The sequence below is a fragment of the Chiloscyllium plagiosum genome, unplaced genomic scaffold, assembly GCF_037043375.1.
Source record: "Chiloscyllium plagiosum isolate Xiang-an unplaced genomic scaffold, Cpla_swu_hap1 HiC_scaffold_47, whole genome shotgun sequence".
Classification (NCBI taxonomy): domain Eukaryota; kingdom Metazoa; phylum Chordata; class Chondrichthyes; order Orectolobiformes; family Hemiscylliidae; genus Chiloscyllium; species Chiloscyllium plagiosum.
The window spans coordinates 3,120,346-3,138,582 of NW_028270185.1; the positions used below are offsets into that span (position 1 = coordinate 3,120,346).

The following is an 18,237-nucleotide window of genomic DNA, read 5'->3' on the forward strand; positions in this document are numbered from 1 at the left end:
GCCTAGGCATAGTCTGATCCCACTCCAACTCCCCATTGGCTGGCTGGCCTAGGCATAGTCTGATCCCACTCCAACTCCCCATTGGCTGCCCATACTCCTTTCACCAAACTTTTTTTTCTGGACTCTGACAGCTCCAGCCTCTCCACTGAAACAGGAATCCTTTTTTATCCTTTTATTCAAATCGGTGGTTTTCTCTTTGACGACCCTGGACCCCCTCCCCCCCCCCCCCCCCCCACAATCTCCCACCAAACCCAATCCCAACACCGCCATCTTGACCAATAAGATGGCGCTGCCGCCTGGGGGCGCGGATCGGAAGGACCTCCAGCCCGGCAGGGGACGCGGGTTTGGGAGGCTCCGGTCCTCCAGGGGGCGCGGGTTTGGGAGGCTCCGGTCCTCCAGGGGGCGCGGGTTTGGGAGGCTCCGGTCCTCCAGGGGACGCGGGTTTGGGAGGCTCCGGTCCTCCAGGGGGCGCGGGTTTGGGAGGCTCCGGTCCTCCAGGGGGCGCGGGTTTGGGAGGCTCCGGTCCTCCAGGGGGCGCGGGTTTGGGAGGCTCCGGTCCTCCAGGGGGCGCGGGTTTGGGAGGCTCCGGTCTTCCAGGGGTCGCGGGTTTGGGAGGCTCCGGTCCTCCAGGGGGCGCGGGTTTGGGAGGCTCCGGTCCTCCAGGGGGCGCGGGTTTGGGAGGCTCCGGTCCTCCAGGGGGCGCGGGTTTGGGAGGCTCCGGTCCTCCAGGGGGCGCGGGTTTGGGAGGCTCCGGTCTTCCAGGGGTCGCGGGTTTGGGAGGCTCCGGTCCTCCAGGGGGCGCGGGTTTGGGAGGCTCCGGTCCTCCAGGGGGCGCGGGTTTGGGAGGCTCCGGTCCTCCAGGGGGCGCGGGTTTGGGAGGCTCCGGTCCTCCAGGGGTCGCGGGTTTGGGAGGCTCCGGTCCTCCAGGGGTCGCGGGTTTGGGAGGCTCCGGTCCTCCAGGGGGCGCGGGTTTGGGAGGCTCCGGTCCTCCAGGGGGCGCGGGTTTGGGAGGCCAATTCGTCTATCGAAAGTGCGAATCCGAATGTGAAAGCTTTCCACTTTTAGCGATTATTTCTACCTGAGAAATATCTGTATATTTTACTCCTGAAGGTACCGTTGTGTTTTTTCCGGGGGAGGGCTGTATTCTGGTTGAAGGTGGTGGTGAATGTGCGGTTCCCTCTCCCTATCTCTCTCTCTCACGCGCTGTCATGGCGGCGGCACAAGGCCCCGGCTCTTTCCTGAGCCTCAGGCCCGGCTCGGGCTCCCCGCTCCCCCGGCCCCAGCAGCGCCGCCAGCGTGTCAACAAGAACAAGAAGAAAAACTGGAACAAACACAGCGACATCACCGCGGTGGAGGAATTCCTGGAGGATGTGCGGCTCCAGGAGCGGACAGTCGGGTGAGGGGGGGGGAGAGGGAGAGGGGGGGTGGGGGGGGAGAGGGAGAGGGGGGGGGGGTGGGGTGGGGGAGGGGAGGGGGGTGGGGTGGGGTGGGGGAGGGGGGGTGGGGTGGGGGGGGGAGAGGGAGAGGGGGGGTGGGGGGGAGAGGGAGAGGGGGGGGGGTGGGGTGGGGGAGGGGAGGGGGGTGGGGTGGGGTGGGGGAGGGGGGGTGGGGTGGGGTGGGGGAGGGGGGGTGGGGTGGGTGAGGGGAGGGGAGGGGGGGTGGGGAGGGGAGGGGGGGTGGGTGAGGGAGGGGTGGGGGGGTGGGTGAAGGGGGGGTGGGTGAGGGAGGGGTGGGGGGGTGGGTGAGGGAGGGGTGGGGGAGGGGAGGGGGGGTGGGTGAGGGAGGGGTGGGGGGGTGGGTGAAGGGGGGGTGGGTGAGGGAGGGGTGGGGGGGTGGGTGAGGGAGGGGTGGGGGAGGGGAGGGGGGGTGGGTGAGGGAGGGGGAGGGGAGGGGGGGGTGGGTGAGGGTGGGGGGTGGGGGAGGGGAGGGGGGGGTGGGTGAGGGTGGGGGAGGGGAGGGGGGGGTGGGTGAGGGTGGGGGAGGGGGGTGGGTGAGGGTGGGGGAGGGGAGGGGGGGTGGGTGAGGGGAGGGGGGGGTGGGGGAGGGGAGGGGGGGTGGGGGGAGGGGGGGAGGGGGAGGGGAGGGGGGGGTGGGGGAGGGGAGGGGGGGTGGGGGAGGGGGAGGGGGGGTGAGGGAGGGGGGGTGAGGGAGGGGGAGGGGAGGGGGGGGTGGGGGAGGGGGAGGGGGGGTGAGGGAGGGGGGTGAGGGAGGGGGAGGGGAGGGGGGGTGGGGGAGGGGGGGTGAGGGAGGGGAGGGGGGGTGGGGTGGGGGAGGGGAGGGGGGGTGGGTGAGGGAGGGGGAGGGGAGGGGGGGTGGGGGAGGGGAGGGGGGGTGGGTGAGGGAGGGGGAGGGGAGGGGGGGTGGGGTGGGGGAGGGGAGGGGGGGTGGGTGAGGGTGGGTGAGGGGAGGGGGGGTGGGTGAGGGAGGGGGAGGGGAGGGGGGGGTGGGGTGGGGGAGGGGGGGGTGGGGTGGGGGAGGGGAGGGGGGGTGGGTGAGGGTGGGTGAGGGGAGGGGGGGTGGGTGAGGGGAGGGGGGGGTGGGGTGAGGGTGGGGGAGGGGAGGGGGGGGTGGGTGAGGGTGGGGGAGGGGAGGGGGGGGTGGGTGAGGGTGGGGGAGGGGAGGGGGGGGTGGGTGAGGGTGGGGGAGGGGAGGGGGGGTGGGGTGGGGGAGGGGGGGTGGGGGAGGGGAGGGGGGGGTGGGGGGAGGGGGTGGGGGAGGGGGGGTGAGGGAGGGGGGTGAGGGAGGGGGAGGGGAGGGGGGGGTGGGGTGAGGGAGGGGGGGTGAGGGAGGGGGAGGGGAGGGGGGGGGTGGGGTGGGGGAGGGGGGGGTGGGGTGAGGGAGGGGGGGTGAGGGAGGGGGAGGGGAGGGGGGGGTGGGTGGGGGAGGGGGGGTGAGGGAGGGGAGGGGGGGTGGGGTGGGGAGGGGAGGGGGGGGGTGGGTGAGGGAGGGGGAGGGGAGGGGGGGGTGGGTGAGGGAGGGGGAGGGGGAGGGGGGGGTGGTGAGGGTGGGGAGGGGGAGGGGTGGGGTGAGGGTGAGGGTGGGGGAGGGGAGGGGGGTGTGGGTGAGGGTGGGGGGAGGGGGGGGGTGGGGGTGGGTGAGTGGGAGGGGGAGGAGGGGGGTGGGGTGGGGTGGGGGGGGAGGGGAGGGGGGGGTGGGTGAGGGTGGGGGAGGGGAGGGGGGGTGGGGTGAGAGAGGGGGGGGGGAGGGGGGGGTGGGGGGGAGGGTGGGGGAGGGGGGGAGGGGGGGGGTGGGGGTGGGGGGGGGGAGGGTGGGGGGGTGGGGGAGGGGGGGGGGGGTGGGGGGGTGGGGGAGGGAGAGGGGGGGTGGGTGAGGGTGGGTGGGGAGGGGGGGTGGGGGGTGGGGGAGGGGGGGGGGGGGGGGGGGGGGTGGGGGGTGGGGGGGGGGGGGGGGGGGGGTGGGGGGGGGGGGTGGGGGGAGGGGGGGTGGGTGAGGGGGGGGGAGGGTGGGGGGTGGGGGGGGGGGGGGGGGGTGGGTGGGGGGTGGGGGAGGGGGGGTGGGGGGGGGGGGGGGGGGAGGGGAGGGGGGGGGGGGGGGGGGGGGGTGGGGGAGGGGGGGGGTGGGGTGGGGGTGGGGAGGGGGGGGGGGGTGAGGGAGGGGAGGGGGGGGTGGGGAGGGGAGGGGGGGGGGTGGGTGGGGTGGGGAGGGGGGGGGGGGGGGAGGGGTGGGGGGGGGGGGGGGGGTGGGGTGGGGGAGGGGGGTGGGTGGGGGTGGTGGGGGAGGGGGGGTGGTGGGGGAGGGGGGGGTGGGGGGGTGGGGGAGGGGGGGGGGGGGTGGGGGGGGTGGGGAGGGGGGGGTGGGGTGAGGGTGGGTGGGGGGAGGGGAGGGGGGGGGTGGGTGAGTGGGTGGGGGTGGGGGTGGGGAGGGGGGGGGTGGGTGAGGGTGGGGGGGGAGGGGGTGGGGTGGGTGAGGGGGGGTGGGAGAGGGTGGGGGAGGGGTGGGGAGGGGGGGGTGGGTGGGGTGGGGAGGGGAGGGGGTGGGTGGGTGAGGGTGGGGGAGGGGAGGGGGTGGGTGGGGTGGGGAGGGGGGAGGGGAGGGGGGGGTGGGGGGTGGGGAGGGGGGTGGGGGAGGGGGGGAGGGGGAGGGGAGGGGGGGGGTGGGGGGTGGGGAGGGGAGGGGGGTGGGGGGGGGGAGGGGGGGGGTGGGCGAGGGGGGGTGGGGGAGGGGAGGGGGGGGTGGGGAGGGGAGGGTGGGGTGGGGGAGGGGAGGGTGGGGTGGGGGAGGGGAGGGGGGGTGGGGTGGGGGAGGGGAGGGGGGGTGGGGTGGGGGAGGGGAGGGTGTGGTGGGGGAGGGGTGAGGGGAGGGGGGGGTGAGGAAGGGGGGGGGGGGTGAGGGAGGGGGAGGGGAGGGGGAGGGGAAGAAAGGCAGATGGATTGTTGCGAGAGGGCGGGAGAATCTGTGACCTTTGCCCGTCAGCAACCTTTATTATAACAGCCATAAATTCAATTAAAGTCAGCCTCGGAGTGTTTGTGTTCTGTGTCCGTCTGGAGGTGAAATGTCTCACAAATCTCTGTTTATTTTCAGAGGCCTTGTGTCTGAAAAGTCAGATGATAACCTGTTCTTTGTTGACACTGGAAATGATGTACAAGGTGAGCAATCGCCTTCTGGCTGATGGAAACAGCCCAGATCATTTCAGAGTTCACACACTGTTATTACGTAGGTGTGTCCTACTCCAGAGGCCTGAGGATGTAATCCCAGCTGGCAGCCTGACTGATGGAGAGCTGCACTGCCAGAAATGATGGTCAAGTAATGTCCCAACGGCCCTGTCAATTGGATGTAAAAATCTGCGATTACTATTTGAAGAAGAACACACAAATTTCCCTTCGTGAACTGGACTAGTGTTCATCTCTCAAGTATCATTAGTTTAGTAGGTCATCTGCCCGTGATCACATTGCAGTTTGTGGATTCTTGCTGTTCCTATTTTAGATTAGATTAGATTCCCTGCAGTATGGAAACAGGCCCTTTGGCAGTTAGGTTTCTGACGTTAGAACAATGAATTCCCCATTGGCTGTGAATTGTTCTCAGACATTCAGAGGTTTTGAAAGGCACTATGTAAATGCAGGTGTTTGGAATAGGATTGGGATTGCTGCTTTCCACTGAGTTTCCATTTTGTTGAGCTATATGCTCCAAGATGGTGTTCAGACAGAGCATTATCAGCCATTAAGGCAAATGTTATGGGCCAGATCAAGCTCCCTCAATATATATTCAAAACACAGCCTAGACCTTACCTTTTTCTTATCTTAAAGGTAATTGTAAGGGGTTGTATTCCAGATGCAGTTTCATTAGCTAAACTACTCAACGTTAAGCAAAACACTCTTTATTTTACACTGCAGTTTTAAAATAAAGACTGAACAGAAAAGAAAACAATTGGCTTATCTCTGTTGAAATGCTTAACAAAAATTACTAATAATTAACTGTTCCAGTACAGTAGCATCTCATAAACACACCCTTGGCAAAGGCAAATTCAGATTGTCTCACATGCAATTCTAGCAGTAACAAGAGAACCCCCAGCTTTTGGCTGTAATAGAGAAGAAAAACAGCTTCCAGAGTCAGCTTCAAGACCCCAGCAACAGCTGACAGCTAAAACTGTAAACCCTGGTTTTGTGGAAACGTGACCCCACCCATTCAGGCTGCTTCGGTTGTTGCAACTTTTAAAAAAAAAAAAATCCCCAAGGCTCCTCAAGCTGTTTATTGGCTTTGAATATACAGCTCGTTACCCCTCGTCAAAACAAAACCCAGGACAAAATACCCCTCTTAAACACAGTAACCTCACAGAAACCACATTATTCTGTGTTGTGAATCTGAGGTGCCAATGAATGCTAGTCAGGTATGGCAGCGTAATCGTTCGGTTTGTTGTAATCTAGAAAATGTTGTTTCAACCCCATCGTGGCATTGAGTTTTACAAATCTGGAAATTAAAATGTTGGCCGTTGCAGAAGTGTGTGGGAAATAATCGCGATTGTTTTCCCATGGTCGAATGTCATTGTGATCAGTTCCTCCTTGAATCTTAACCGCTCTATAATGGGGTGTAAGATGCACAAAGGTGTCTCCGAACTGCTGCTGCCTTCCCAGAGAATCTAAAAGCACATGGTCATCAAAGGCTTTGCCTCTTTGTCTGAAACCTGAAAACCAAAAGATGCAGCAAGATCAAGGATGAAAAGAATGAGACCAACACTTTGAGTGCGGACCAATTGCTGGGTTTTGAAAGTTAATTGCGTGTGGAGGTAACGGTTTTATTGTTTTTGTAGATCTGATCCATAACAAAGGGAAGTTGAAGCCTCTGAGAGTTGACCTCATTCTACAGTCAGACTCCAAGGTGCCGGCACCCAAAGAGTGAGTATCTGTCTGTTCGCATCGCATTTCACCAGAATGATTAGTAAGTTAAATATTGGATCAGAAGTCTTTGCAGAGCTGAAGCCTTTCAGTGTATATGTTTGTATGTCTGTATACTGTTAACAGGAAAGGACAGGGTGGATCAAGGTAATCTATTTCCACTGGTTGGGGATTCTAAAATGAAGGGCGTAGCCTGGGTATTCGGGCCATTCTGTTCAGGAGAGATGTTAGGGACCATTTCTGCACACAAAGGGTGGGAGAGGTTTGGAACTCTTTTCCACAAACAGCAGTGGATGCTGGATCGGTTGGTAATTTTAAACCTGAGAGAGAGAAATTTCTGTTAATCAAAAGTATTAAGGGATATGGGCCAAAGACAGGGAGATGGAGTTAGGCCACAGATCTTATTGAATGGCAGAACAGACTCGAGGGGCTGAATGGCCTCCTGTTCTTATGTTCCTGTATGAGTACAACACAGTGACAGTTAAGAGCTGTCACTGTCTTATGGAATTCTAGTACTGGTGAACACCAGGAATAGGAACATGAGTTTAACCTACTCTGTCTTTTAATTAGATCATGGCTGATATTGTCTCAACACCTGCTCTCCATAACCTTTCACTCCAATGTCAGTCAAAAATCTGTCTGAATCAGACTTGACTATATTCAATAACCAAGCCTGCTCCCTGGGAAAGAATTCCACAGGCTAACAGCCCTCTGAGAGAACGAAAAAACACCTCATTTCAGTGAAATGGGGGACCCTGATGTTTGAACTATGACCCCTGGTTTGAGATATCTCCATATTGAGAAACATCCTTTCAGCATCCCCAGGTCTGTCACTGTACAACATTGGGGTGCAGTACTGAAGGGGCAGATCTGTTGCTGTATAACAATGGGGTAATGTACTGGTGGGGACAGTACTGTCACTGTATAACACTGGGGTACAGTACTGATAGCTGAAGCAGGAGAAAGTGAGAACTGCAGATGCTGGAGATCAGAGCTGAAAATGTGTTGCTGGAAAAGCGCAGCAGGTCAGGCAGCATCCAAGGAGCAGGAGAATCGACGTTTCGGGCATGAGCCCTTCTTCAGGAATTCCTGAAGAAGGGCTCGTGCCCGAAACGTCGATTCTCCTGCTCCTTGGATGCTGCCTGACCTGCTGCGCTTTTCCAGCAACACATTTTCAGCTCTGATAGCTGAAGCAGACCTAAGAATTGGTTTACTTGCATTCTTAAGCACAGGTTATGTATGATCTGTTGTATTAGGGTGATGATGTATGTGGATTAAGTATCTTTAACACTAATGGCCATTGTGCCAGAAGCTGTGAGAATGGTTAGACATGTAAAAGTTAATGACCCAAAATACATCCTTGTTTAGCTTCTGGGGAGGCACCTGGACAATGACTGCCCAGTGGTATTATCACTGAAATGTTAAATCCAGAAACTCAGCTGATATTCTGAGGACAAGGATTCAAATCCCACTATGGCAGATGGTGGAAGTTTTGAATTCAATAAAAAAACTCTGGAATTAAGACTCTAATAATGCCCATGAATCCATTGCTGATTGTCAGGATAACCTATCTGTGTCACTAATGCCCTTTAAGGAAGGGAATTATCTTACCTGGTCTGGCCTATATGTGACTCCAGACTCTCAGCAATTGCCCCTTGGGCAATTAGGGATGGGCAATAAATGCTGGCCCAGCCAGTGACACCCTCATCCTATGAATGAAGAAACAATTAACCTATAATCAGACTTCAGCAGCCCTTGGGGTTTATCCAGATACGGTTAGCAGCTTTGGAGTGATGGAGGGATGCTTTCATGTTAGTTATAGTTTTAAAAGCTCCATCTGTGTGTTATATTTCTCTTTGAGCTGTTGTACCAGTTGCCTGATTAAAGTACTGCAAATTTATCAGGAACTGAAAGGTGTCGGGAATTCTGCTTTGGCTTTCCATCTCTGACTGCAAACCAGGAAAGTGTGATGAATCTTTTCGGCTGATCGAAACAGCTCCTTTTTGTTGTAAACTGGTATTTCATCATAACCATGTCCCGAGATTTCCTGTAAAAGGGGATGTTTTTGTAGTTTGTAACTTTTCCATTCCAGTATTTTATCATATCAAATTCCAAACAATCGGAAGCTGAGAAGGAAAGCGGAAAGGGAGAAACATTTCGGAATTGTCTCCCGGAAAGAGCGGCTGCTTTACGCTCGAACCCAGAAGCCTGTGGTGAAGGCAAAACCTGATCCTAACACCAACCCTGCCAGAGACTTCTATGACCTGTGGTCAAATATCGGTAAGAGAGTGGCTCAGCTTTGACAAACGATACGTCCGGCGTGTGCATGGTTCAATTCCCTGCCCCTACCTCACAGACATGGTCAGTTCCACCCACACAGGCCAATAATACCATCATTGTGACATCCAAGCTGTTCAGGGAGTGTTGGCAAGCTCTTGCACTCTTGTGTGAGGGAGATGGCTGGAAGTGGGGTATTGCTGAGGTTGGTGGAGTGCGATTGAGAAACCGAGAATGCTGGAAAATACACAACGAATCCCCCGTTGGGGGAAGAGAGCAAGAAACAGTGATACTAAAACTGAAAAGAATCGCGTGAATGACCTGAAATGTTAACACACTTTCTCTGGCAATAAATCCTGTGCAATTTTCCCAGCATTTTCCGTGTTTTAAAATTTAACTCCAGTGTCTACGTTTGATTTATTGTTGGCAGACCCCAATTGGGATCCGATTCTTCTCTCAAGCCTGGCCTGAAACTTCCCTGACATTCCCTGTATCATCCCTGACTGCTCTCTGGCCACTATGAGTGGAACGTGTACGAGTCCATGCAGCTCACCCCTGATATTGCTGAACTAATCAGTGCTTTTTGTTTTTTGAGGTCCCCTAGATAAGGAGCTGGAAGGCAAAGACGCGTGGTTTTTGGAGCAGACCAAGAAGAAACGACTGAAGGTTGGTGTCAAGTGATTTTAGAGTCCCTGTATTCGGGTGAGGCTTTTCATCTCTTTTTAAAATGCAACTGTGTTAAACTAACAGCCCTTAGAACATAGAACATAGAAGAATACAGCGCAGTACAGGCCCTTCGGCCCTCAATGTTGCGCCGATCCAAGCCCACCTAACCCACATTAGCCCTCTATCCTCCATATGCCTATCCAATGCCCGCTTAAATGCCCATAATGAGGGAGAGTCCACCACTGCTACTGGCAGGGCATTCCACGAACTCACGACTCGCTGAGTAAAGAACCTACCCCTAACATCTGTCCTATACCTACTCCCCCTTAATTTAAAGCTATGCCCCCTTGTAATAGCTGACTCCATACGTGGAAAAAGATTCTCACTGTCGACCCTATCTAAACCCCTAACCATCTGTGCCCTTGGTTGGGCACAGTAACAAAATCCAAATTTAATGGCCAACAGAAACAGAGCAAATCAAATTAACGTTGTCTGGGTGACAATGCAGCCCAGCCCCTATGGTGCCCACCAGTCTCTAAAGGCCTCTGTCATGCCGTGAACGTCTCACGTTCCCTCACAATGGAAACTGGATTGTGGACGTTACTGTGAAAAAGGGTGGGACACTCAGGCACCATGACTAACCCCAGCCCACTGTCTGGACCTGTTCATGGCCACTGCATTGAGGTTTACGTGCTGTATTAGGGGTATAGCAGTGTATCGATGCAGGATGGGCACATTAACGGGAGGAGAACCTTGAGCACCTTGAATTCCCTGCTCTTCCATTCAGTTCAATTGTTTTAAACAAAACTGTTAGACATGCACTGTGTTAGGACAGTTAGGGCCACTTAGAATGGGTAACACTGTAACCACAGGGAATATTTCCAGTCTCCGTATGTGTTCCCACCAAGGAAGCCAGTTTGTGTCTCTAGCTGGAGGTGAAGAGAGTTGTTGCCTTCAATCTGTGATCTTTGTTTCTGAACAGCGGCCACAGAAACTAAACCAAAAACCATCCCAGGTCTTGGCGATCGAAGTGATTGCACCGGGCGGATCGTACAACCCCACCTTTGAATCTCACCAGGTAACGTGGGCTCGAGCGACAATCCAGCTGTTGCTGCGGGTGTTTCAGCAGCGATTACATCTGCACAGAGCTGGGAAGAGAAAGGAGAAGCTGTTGGAAATGAACAAGGTGGCGGCCTTTGGCCCTCTTTCAAACAGGCTTTGTCAGCCTCTGTGTCTGCCACATTTACTGCTTGTTCTTCCTGTATTCTTTCATGGGACGTGGGCATCACCAGTAAGGCAGGCAGTTGTTCACTTTGGATTGAGTGAGTTGCTCAGTCATTTCTGAGTGTTGTTACTCGTAACCCAGACTGTTGTTAGTCTGCAATTTTTATAAATGACTTGGATGAGAAGGTTGAGGGGTTGGTTAGTAAGTTTGTCGATGACACAAAGGTTGGAGGTGTCATTGATAGTATCGAGGGCTATTGCAGGCTGCAGCGCGACATAGACAGGATGCAGAACTGCACTGAGAAATGGCAGCTGGAGTTCAACCTGGATAAATGCGAAGTGATGCATTTTGGAAGGTCAAACTTGAATGCTAAATATAGGATTAAAGACAGGATTCTTAGTGGTGTGGAGGAACTTGGTGTTCAAGTGCATAGATCCCTCAAAGTTACCACCCAAGTGGATAGGGTTGTTAAGAAAGCATATGGTGTGTTGGCTTTCATTTACAGGGGGATCAAGTTTTAAGAGCCGCAAGGTTTTGCTGCAGCTTCACAAAACCCTGGTGAGACCACACTTGGAATTTTGTGCCCAGTTCCGGTCGCCCTGTTATAGGAAAGTTGTGGAGGCTTTGGAGAGGGTGCAAAGAAGGTTTACCAGGACCCTGCCTGGACTGGAGGGCTTGCCTTACAAAGAGAGGTTGACCAAGCTCAGACTTTTCTCTCTGGAGAGAAGGAGGAAGAGAGGAGACCTGAGATGTACAAGGTAATGAGAGGAACAGATAGAGTCAATAGCCAGAGACTATTCCCCAGGGCAGGATTGGCTGGCATGAGGAGTCATAGTTTTAAGATATTAGGAGGAAGGTATAGAGGAGCTGTCGGAGGTAGGTTCTTTACGCAGAGAGTTGTGAATGCATGGAATGTGTTCCCAGTGATGGTGGTGGAAGCAGAGTCATTAGGGACATTTAAGCGACTGCTGGACATGCACTTGGAGAGCAGTGAATTGAGGGGAGCGTAGGTTAGGTTATTTTATTTTAGATTAGGATTAATCCTTGGCACAACATTGTGGGCCGAAGGGCCTGTACTGTGCTGAACTGCCCTATGTTCTATCTCCTCATCGCAGCTTTGTGTCTGAAACATCTCCGTGAGCTGCTGAACCAAATTGAAGGTGTGGGACATAATGACAGAAATAGGAGCAGGTACAGCTATTCAGTCTTCTTAAGTCTGCCCTGTCATTATGTAAGATCATAACTGATCTACTCATCATAGCCCTCAACTTGGTGAGATTTCAGCGATCAGTAGCCATCATAAGGAGTGCCAGATCAGCTGTGATCCCACTGAATGGTGGAGCAGGACTGTGTGGCCAATTTCCACCCCAACTCTATCTCTCGGTTCGCTGACAACACGGATGGTTTTGATTGGATCTCAAAGAACAACTAGCCAGAATAGAGGAAAGAGTGTGCTTCCTGGCATGGTGTAATGATCTCTCTGTCAATGTTAGCAAAACAAAGGGTGGTCATTGACTTCAGGAATATGTGGGTGGACTGAGAAAATCAGATGGTATTGGCTCCCAAGAAAATAAATTTATGGAATGTCTACAAGGTGGTTTTTTTGCAGCAGTTTGTGATAGAGCCCACGAGGGAACAGGCAGTTCTGGGTTTGGTGATGTGTAATGAGGCAGGCTCGATTAGGGAGCAGATGGTGAAGGGACCCCTCTAGGGGGTTTGATGGAGGGAGTTTGAGGTGTAGGAACTTGAATGTGATGTAATGCTGTTACAATTGAGTAAGAGGAACTGCAGAGGCATGAGGGAGGCACTGGCCAGAGTTGGAACAGCAGTCTAGCAGGGAAGATGGTGCAGCAGCGAGGCAGGAGTTTCTGAGGGTAATTCAAGAGACACCGTGGAAATTCAAAGCAAGTGAGGAAAAGCGTACTGAGGGGAGAATGAGGCAACCGTGGCTGACAAGGGAAGTCAAGGACGGCAGAAAAGCAAAAGGAAAAGCATACAATTGTGGTGAAGATTAGTGGGAAGCCTTTCCAACCAACACAGGATAACTAAAAAAAGCAACAAGGGTGGGGAAGCTGAAATATGAAGGTAAGCTCGCTGGTAAAGTGAAACAGGAGTTTTTTCCTAAGATATGAAAGGTAAGCAGGAGGCAAGAGCAGACATTTGGACCACTGGAAAACGAGGCTGGAAAAGTCATAATAGAGAAATGACAGAGAAACTGAATGGGTACTTGAAGACACTAGCAGCAGATCAGAACGTTAAGGGGATGAGGGGCTTGTCATGGGAGGAGCAGTTGAGGACACTGGGTCTGTAATTGATGGAATATAAAGGATGGATGGGGAGAGGAATTTCATTAAAACTCAGAATACTGAGAGACCTGGATAGAGTGGACATGGCGAAGATGTTTCCTTTGGTAGGAGAGACAAGGACCTGAGGGCACAGCCTCAGAGTGAATGGGCCTCCATTTAGGACTGAGATGAGGAGGAATCTCTTCAGCCAGAGGGTGGGGACTGTGTGCAACTCATTGCTGCAGGGAACTGTGGAGGCCAAGTCATTGAGGGTCTTTAAGACTGAGATAGATTAGATTAGATCAGGAGTGAAGCGAGGTACACGTGGAGTTTTTATTATCAAACATCCTCTCAGTGACTGATAGTTATTGCTTTAACACTTTAGATAAAGGTACTTTTAAATTATATCTATTTGTATGACTTGTAGTAGCAAGCATTAATCTTGCTGGTGTTACAGCCCATGGCCATGGGTTGCTGTTGAATTATTAACACATCCTGAAACACATTTAAAATCCTTGTCAGCACAGGCTCTACTATTTGAAGCTCATGAAGTGGAAGTTAAGAAACTGAGAGCTAAGGAGAGGATTGCTCGACAAGTGGCGTTTCCATCTTGCGAGGAGCTTCCCACAGAGGTAGGACCCTCTTTGCTGTTCTCGCTGAGGGATGCTGCACTGTCCGAGGGACCACCTTCTTGAGATATTAAACCAGGGCTCCAGCCATCTACTCACTGGGCATAAAGGATCCCACAGAGCTATTTCAGAAAGAACAGGGAAGTTAACCCAATGATCAATATTTGTCCCTAAAATAGATGACCTCATTATTATCACATTGCTGTTTATGGGATCTTGTGCTGTTTCCAGAGTTACAGCAATGACCACATTTTCAAAATACTTCATTGACTGTAAAACATTTCAATTGTCCACTGTTTGTGAAGGATGCAATAAAAATCCAAGGCATAGAAACATAGAATCCTTTTGTGTGGAAGTAGGTTTGGCCCATCAAGTTCACACCGACACTCCAAAGAGCATCCCACTTAGACCCAACCTCCACCCTAACCCTGTAACCCTGAATTTCCCATGGCTAATCCATCTAGCCTGCACATCCCTGGGCACCATGGTGTATTTTCCCAATGCCAATTCACCCGACCTGCACATCTTTGGACTGTGGGAGGAAACTGGAGCACCCGGAGGAAACCCACGCAGTCACAGGGAGAATGTGCAAACTCCACACAGGTGGAATCGAACCCGGGTTCCTGGTGCTGGGAGGCAGCAGTGCTCTTGTTTTGCAGGCTCTTGTTATAGTCTCTTCCTTCTCAAAAACCTGCTGGTGCAGGAATGTTGCCACATTTGCTCAGCTGTTTCCCTCGCCGTTGTAGGAGACGGTGCTGCAGGAACTGTGCCAGGGCCTGTTGGTAGATTCGGATGGTGAAGAGCAGGACAAAGGGCCCAAAGCTGCTGAAGAGCCTGAGGCCGGCCCGGTGTGGAATGCTGCCTGTTGTGAAAAGAAAACGGAGAAGGAGCGGAAACAAGAGAAACTGATGAGAAAGCAGGTGAGTGTAGCACTTCGGCAAAACGGAGTCCATTCGTCCCACTCGGTCTGTCCCACCAATCACAGTTGATCAGTATTTTAATTCCATCTCCTGCCTTGGTTCTCTAACCCTTAATGTTCTCGACCTATCAAAATCCATCAGTTTCAGCTTTGAAGAAACTTCCTGTTGCCCCACTCCCTCCCTCAGGGGCAGGGTGACTCCTTTTTAGTTCTCAGGAGACACATCTGTGTCTTCAGGGAAGAAATGCTTCCTGAATTCACCCCAGAATGGCCGAACTCCGATTTTAATGTTTGTCCTCTGTTTTGGAATTGAGACAGGCGGCAGGCTGGATGAGAGGGAACCTTGCTACCAGAGGAAATTGTTGCTGTCTCTTGTACATTCTCTCTTTATTCTTTCTTCTCCTCTCATTAGCCTATTCCTTTGTCCACTAGCCCACCTGCTGTGTGGGTGCTTCTCTCTCTCTCCCCCAACTGATCCTTTCTTCTGTCTGTCTGTCTCTCTCTCTCTCTCTCACACATTCACTCACTCTCTGTCGTACATATGTTCTCTCTCTTGCTTGTGAGCTCTCTCTTTCTCTTTCTCATGCAAGCATCTGTGCTTGCTCTAAGTCTGTCTGTCTGTCTGTCTGTCTCACTCACTCTCTGTCTGACCTTCCAATGTGCCACACCTCTGGTTTGTTGCTGCACTGTAACTTGGATTCATCATTGCTAATATGTTTTAACCTCTTCCTTGCCTCTTTTTGTTTACCTCTCTCCGCTGCCCAAACGTAACTCTCCTTGTTTGATTATATGTAAACATTTTACATGAATTAACGTTTTCTCAAAGTGAGAAGACGGAGGACTGTAAACAAAGATGGGTGAAGGTCTGACAGCTTCCTGTGGTTCTTGCTCGAAATGTGACCTGTTCCGTTTCCCAGCCACCTCTCGGTAAATACAATTTGTCCAGAAAAAATATTATATCCCTGCCTGATGATGAGAGACATCCTTGCGCACACAGAATTCCTGTGGTTCTTCTGTCTGGGAATGTGAGGATAACACAGGGATTCCTCGGCACTGCCAAGTGGGCAGGCCTGGGAACTGAAGGCAGAGGAAGTAATTTAATTTAATTTAATCCTAGAGCAGCAATTCATCGGCTCAAGCCTTGTTTCTGCTTGTTCTAACACCGTCCTTAAGCACTGTGATTGCGAGGGTATTGAGAATGAGTCCGTACATTAAAAGCAATGTGTCTGTGAGGAATATCTGCAACAGGGGGAGATGGGTGAGAGTGGAGAGGATCTGACTACGAGATCATCAGAAACTCTGCTCATCCCTCGAGGTGTTCCTTGTAATGTCTTTCCAGTTTGTGAGGGAAATGTGGTCCCTGCCCGTACTGTTCCAGACTGGACCTCTCAGTGTGCTCCCTCCACCTTTTAGTTACAACAGTTAAAGCAGGAGAAGAAAGCTCAGCAGAAACAGCAGGATCTGTTCCGGCTGCGATCCATTAAGGGGGAAGTCAAGGAACTGGAGCTAAAGCTGGCCAAGAGGAAAGCCAAGCGGGTGGAGAAGAGGAAGGCAGAGGCCAACAAACCCCGCCGCCTGGGCCGGTTAAAGTAAGTGGAGAGGATTCTGGGTATTGCAGCTCGTTCACAGGCTGATATCAGCTCAAAGTGGGGAGGGAGCTGTTGCTAACTGTGTCTGAGTTTCAGAAGTGCTTTCACTCACATTGAGGAGCCCAGCCCCAGCAATGCTCAGCTGCTAACTGACTCTGGAAACCAGATCCCCCACTTCCCTCTCCGCCTGGAATTGTGATCGATGCCTGCGCACAAAGCATTGGCATCAGGAGGTGGGTAGTCACATGGTGTGATGGCTGGGTGCAGAGAGTGTGGCATCTCAGCTGTAACCTGGCAGTTATTACAGCAGACAGATGCCGTGTGAGAACGGTACCAGTTGCTTCTGTCAAAATAACAATCCACATTTTGTGAAGCTCCTGCATGTCCTGTTGCTGTCAGAGTTTGGAGGAGTTGGTGTGAATACTTGGCGAATGTGAATCTCCGAACCAAGTGATGATCCCCTTTTTATCAAGTTACAGGTGATTGGTCTGTCACTTTAACCTGGAGAGGGGCCACCCCTTGGGAAATGCAGCATTGTCCACAAATGCAGAAGGAGGTTGCACTAAAGCCGAGTGGTTCACTGAGTAGGGTGGGAGTCATCGGACTGTATGTCACTACTGCTCCCTCAGCCCCCCACCACCAAAAAAAGGCTGCTTCAGAGAAGCCGTGAGTGTGCAGAGTGGTGACTGTGTGCAGGGATTAATTCCACACAGTTTGGAAGATATTTTAAATCCAGCCTTAGTGCAGTGTCATGGCTGAGTGAAGTACTGTTTTTTTTTAAGTTTGCTTCCAGCAGTATTGGCTGCATGCTGTTGGTGGGGGAAGATTGTGACTGTATCTCTTTACTCTCCCTGTTAGATATGAAGATCCTGACCTTGATATAAAGCTCAGTGATGAGCTCACAGGGACACTCCGGGCTCTGAAGGTTGGTATTGCTGCAGTGTTTGTTTCAAACTGATGAGGGGTTATTGATTATAGAGCTTGAGAAATTCTGCTGTCTTGCTGTTTGTTCTCCTCTCCACATTCTTCCTTCACTGTCGCTGCCCCGTGCTGTCTAACCACTCGGTGCTCCACTCTTCCCCCTCCCACTTTTGATTTCTCTTCCTCGTTCAATGTACTTCCCACAATTGTTGTATTTTCCGATGCCCTCGTCCACTTGTGCCCGCTCCTTTGCCTGTGCCCGCTCCTTCATCTGTGCTTTCACCCCCACTTCTGTGCGGAGCTATGCCGATGTGCTCCTGCATCATATGAACTGAAAATGAGCTGTATAGAGCAAGAGGAGAATGTTGAGCAGCCCTAACATCTTCCGAGTCCTGCATGTTGCTTTCTCCCCTTCTCACAGCTCTTGGTCCACTGCAATGCTGAACAGCTGTCTGGTTTTCTCTTGTATCTGGCCACTCTTGATGCTGTGCTGATGTTTTGAGCCACAGATTAACGGTGTGCCTCCTGCCAGATGATGAGAGCCATCCTTGCGCACAAAGTATTCCTGTCCGTGGATGGGAATGTGAAGAATAGCTCAGGGTTCCCCAGGCACTGTCGAGTGGGCCTTGCACTGGGGTCTAGGGCAGGGCTGAGTTGTCTGGAACTTCCTACCTCACTAGCCTGCTGACTTGCAGGGTTCTGTATAACATTTGGCCCTTGCTCTCTGTCTCAAGTTACCAGAGTCACTCTTGTCTGTCTTTCTATATTAATCCTGCTGTTGCCAAGAAGGAACTATTGTTTTGTTTTGGTTGGCTGAACGTGTCTTGTGGACTTTGGGGCAGTGAGTCCCTGCGAGAAAGTTCCTATTTTAGATGTTTTGGTGTGTGACACAGTCCGGGAGAGTGTGCCAGTTGTTTTTGGGAGAGGAGCACATATGATTCGGGGTGTTTCGGGGATTTGTGAGGCATGTGATTGTTTTGGGGCGGGAGGTGGACACGGGGAGGTTGAAATGAATATTTGAAGTGCTCAGGTTTGTTGACAGTGTGATCCTACCCCCAGAAGGTGGTCAGTGTTTGCTGGCAGTGTGGTCCCACTCCCAGAAGGTGGTCAGTGTTTGCTGGCAGTGTGGTCCTACCCCCAGAAGGTGGTCAGTGTTTGCTGGCAGTGTGGTCCTACCCCCAGAAGGTGGTCAGTGTTTGTTGACAGTGTGGTCCTACTCCCAGAAGGTGGTCAGTGTTTGTTGACAGTGTGGTCCTACTCCCAGAAGGTGGTCAGTGTTTGCTGGCAGTGTGGTCCCACTCCCAGAAGGTGGTCAGTGTTTGCTGGCAGTGTGGTCCCACTCCCAGAAGGTGGTCAGTGTTTGCTGGCAGTGTGGT

At 53.5% G+C, this 18,237-nt stretch overlaps 1 protein-coding gene across 2 annotated transcripts in view; it reads left to right on the forward strand.

The window, feature by feature from the left end:
• The first annotated feature begins 1,193 nt into the window (after window positions 1–1,193).
• The window catches only part of nop53 (NOP53 ribosome biogenesis factor), a 30,096-nt gene continuing 13,052 nt past the window's right edge, over window positions 1,194–18,237 (forward strand). For both annotated transcript variants that reach the window (XM_087984025.1, XM_087984026.1), the window contains exons 1-10: window positions 1,194–1,396; window positions 4,543–4,607; window positions 6,266–6,350; window positions 8,443–8,630; window positions 9,223–9,293; window positions 10,276–10,371; window positions 13,331–13,435; window positions 14,179–14,352; window positions 15,765–15,940; window positions 16,799–16,865. In XM_087984025.1, coding sequence (XP_087840151.1) covers window positions 1,209–1,396; window positions 4,543–4,607; window positions 6,266–6,350; window positions 8,443–8,630; window positions 9,223–9,293; window positions 10,276–10,371; window positions 13,331–13,435; window positions 14,179–14,352; window positions 15,765–15,940; window positions 16,799–16,865 — 1,215 coding nt within the window. In that variant the 5' untranslated portion in view covers window positions 1,194–1,208. The remainder of the gene's footprint in view (window positions 1,397–4,542; window positions 4,608–6,265; window positions 6,351–8,442; window positions 8,631–9,222; window positions 9,294–10,275; window positions 10,372–13,330; window positions 13,436–14,178; window positions 14,353–15,764; window positions 15,941–16,798; window positions 16,866–18,237) is intronic.